The sequence below is a fragment of the Gekko japonicus genome, unplaced genomic scaffold, assembly GCF_001447785.1.
Source record: "Gekko japonicus isolate JY-2015 unplaced genomic scaffold, Gekko_japonicus_V1.1 scaffold28850, whole genome shotgun sequence".
Classification (NCBI taxonomy): Eukaryota; Metazoa; Chordata; class Lepidosauria; order Squamata; family Gekkonidae; genus Gekko; species Gekko japonicus.
Window position 1 is genome coordinate 1 of NW_015219040.1, and position 1245 is coordinate 1245.

At 46.3% G+C, this 1245-nt stretch overlaps 1 protein-coding gene across 1 annotated transcript; it reads left to right on the forward strand.

Moving 5' to 3' along the window:
- Positions 1–118: 118 nt before the first annotated feature.
- LOC107125228 (E3 ubiquitin-protein ligase MARCH7-like) lies at positions 119–1221 on the forward strand (the record flags this gene model as incomplete). Its single annotated transcript, XM_015428674.1, has 1 exon — positions 119–1221. A coding segment is annotated over exon 1 (1103 nt), but the record flags the coding sequence as incomplete, so codon positions are not given.
- Between the last annotated feature and the right edge of the window lie 24 nt (positions 1222–1245).

Here is a 1245-nt window from a genome sequence, read left to right on the forward strand (position 1 = left end):
TAGGCTCTTGTTAATCCATGTTATGGCAAGTATAATCAGTTTGGCTAGTCTAATAGTAGTGTTTGGTCAATACCTATCTTAAGAGTTAACTTGTTTTGGTTATTTTTATTATTCTTCCATGGCAGACCTTCAGGAAAGATCTGCTGCTTCGTATGCACAAGGAGCAAGGCCAAAGGACAACTCGTTAAGCTCTTTGAGGCTGAACACATCCATGAACCGCCAGTTGCCTTCTGAACATCAATCATCATTACTCTCTAGAGACCATAGCTGGAGTTCAAGATCTAACTATGTCCCAAGAGAGGTAGAATCTTCAGAAAGGAATATACAGCCAGAGTTTACCCACGGTGCCATGAGGAGTGGAGCCAGTTCCTCCAGCGGTTCTGAAAGGATCACACAGCCCCAAAGGTCATTAAGCGAACCTCCCAGTGATACTGAAGGAAGGCGAACAACTAGGCAGCTGCTGTCTCGTTTAGCTTCGAGTATGTCCTCCACATTTTTCTCGAGAAGGTCTAGTCAAGATTCTTTGACTTCCAGACAGTTAGGTCCAGAAGATTCACCTGTTTCAAGAGCTCTTTCTTCTACTCAAGCCAATGCTGCCAACACAGCTGAGGGTACAGAAGCTCAGTCTCCTGATGTTTCTCAGGGATTTAGCTTTCTTAGAAGACGATGGGGCCTGTCGGGTGTTTCGCCACATCCTAGTTCCGATTCAGAAGCTGAGGGTTACAGACCTGAGTCTGAAAGTAGAAATGCAGGGTCCTGGCTGTCGTCATCTCTAAGGAATAGGTGTACACCTTTGTTTTCCAGAAGGAGGAGAGAAGGAAGAGATGAAACTGCAAGAACCTCTACCTCTGAAGCACCGGCTAGATCACTGCATCTTTTTAGGAGGAGAGAATCAGGGGGTGAAGCTACCCTTGAAGCACAAAGTGATTCCCTCAGGCCTGCTGCAAGGCCACCAACACCCTCAGTACCGAACAGTGCTACATCTGCCTCATCGCCGGATTCAGGGCATGGTAGAAGAAATTCAGGAATGTCAGGAATACTGCCTGGTTCTTTCTTGCGGTTTGCGGTGCCGCCGACGCTGGGGAACAACTTATCCGATAATGTTATGATAACCGTAGACATTATTCCGTCTGGCTGGAATCAGTCTGATGGACAAGATAATGACAAGTCCAAAGTACCTCCTTCAAGAGATCCTGAAAGGCTTCAGAAGATCAAAGAGAGGTAAGATCCTATTTTGGTGTAGTG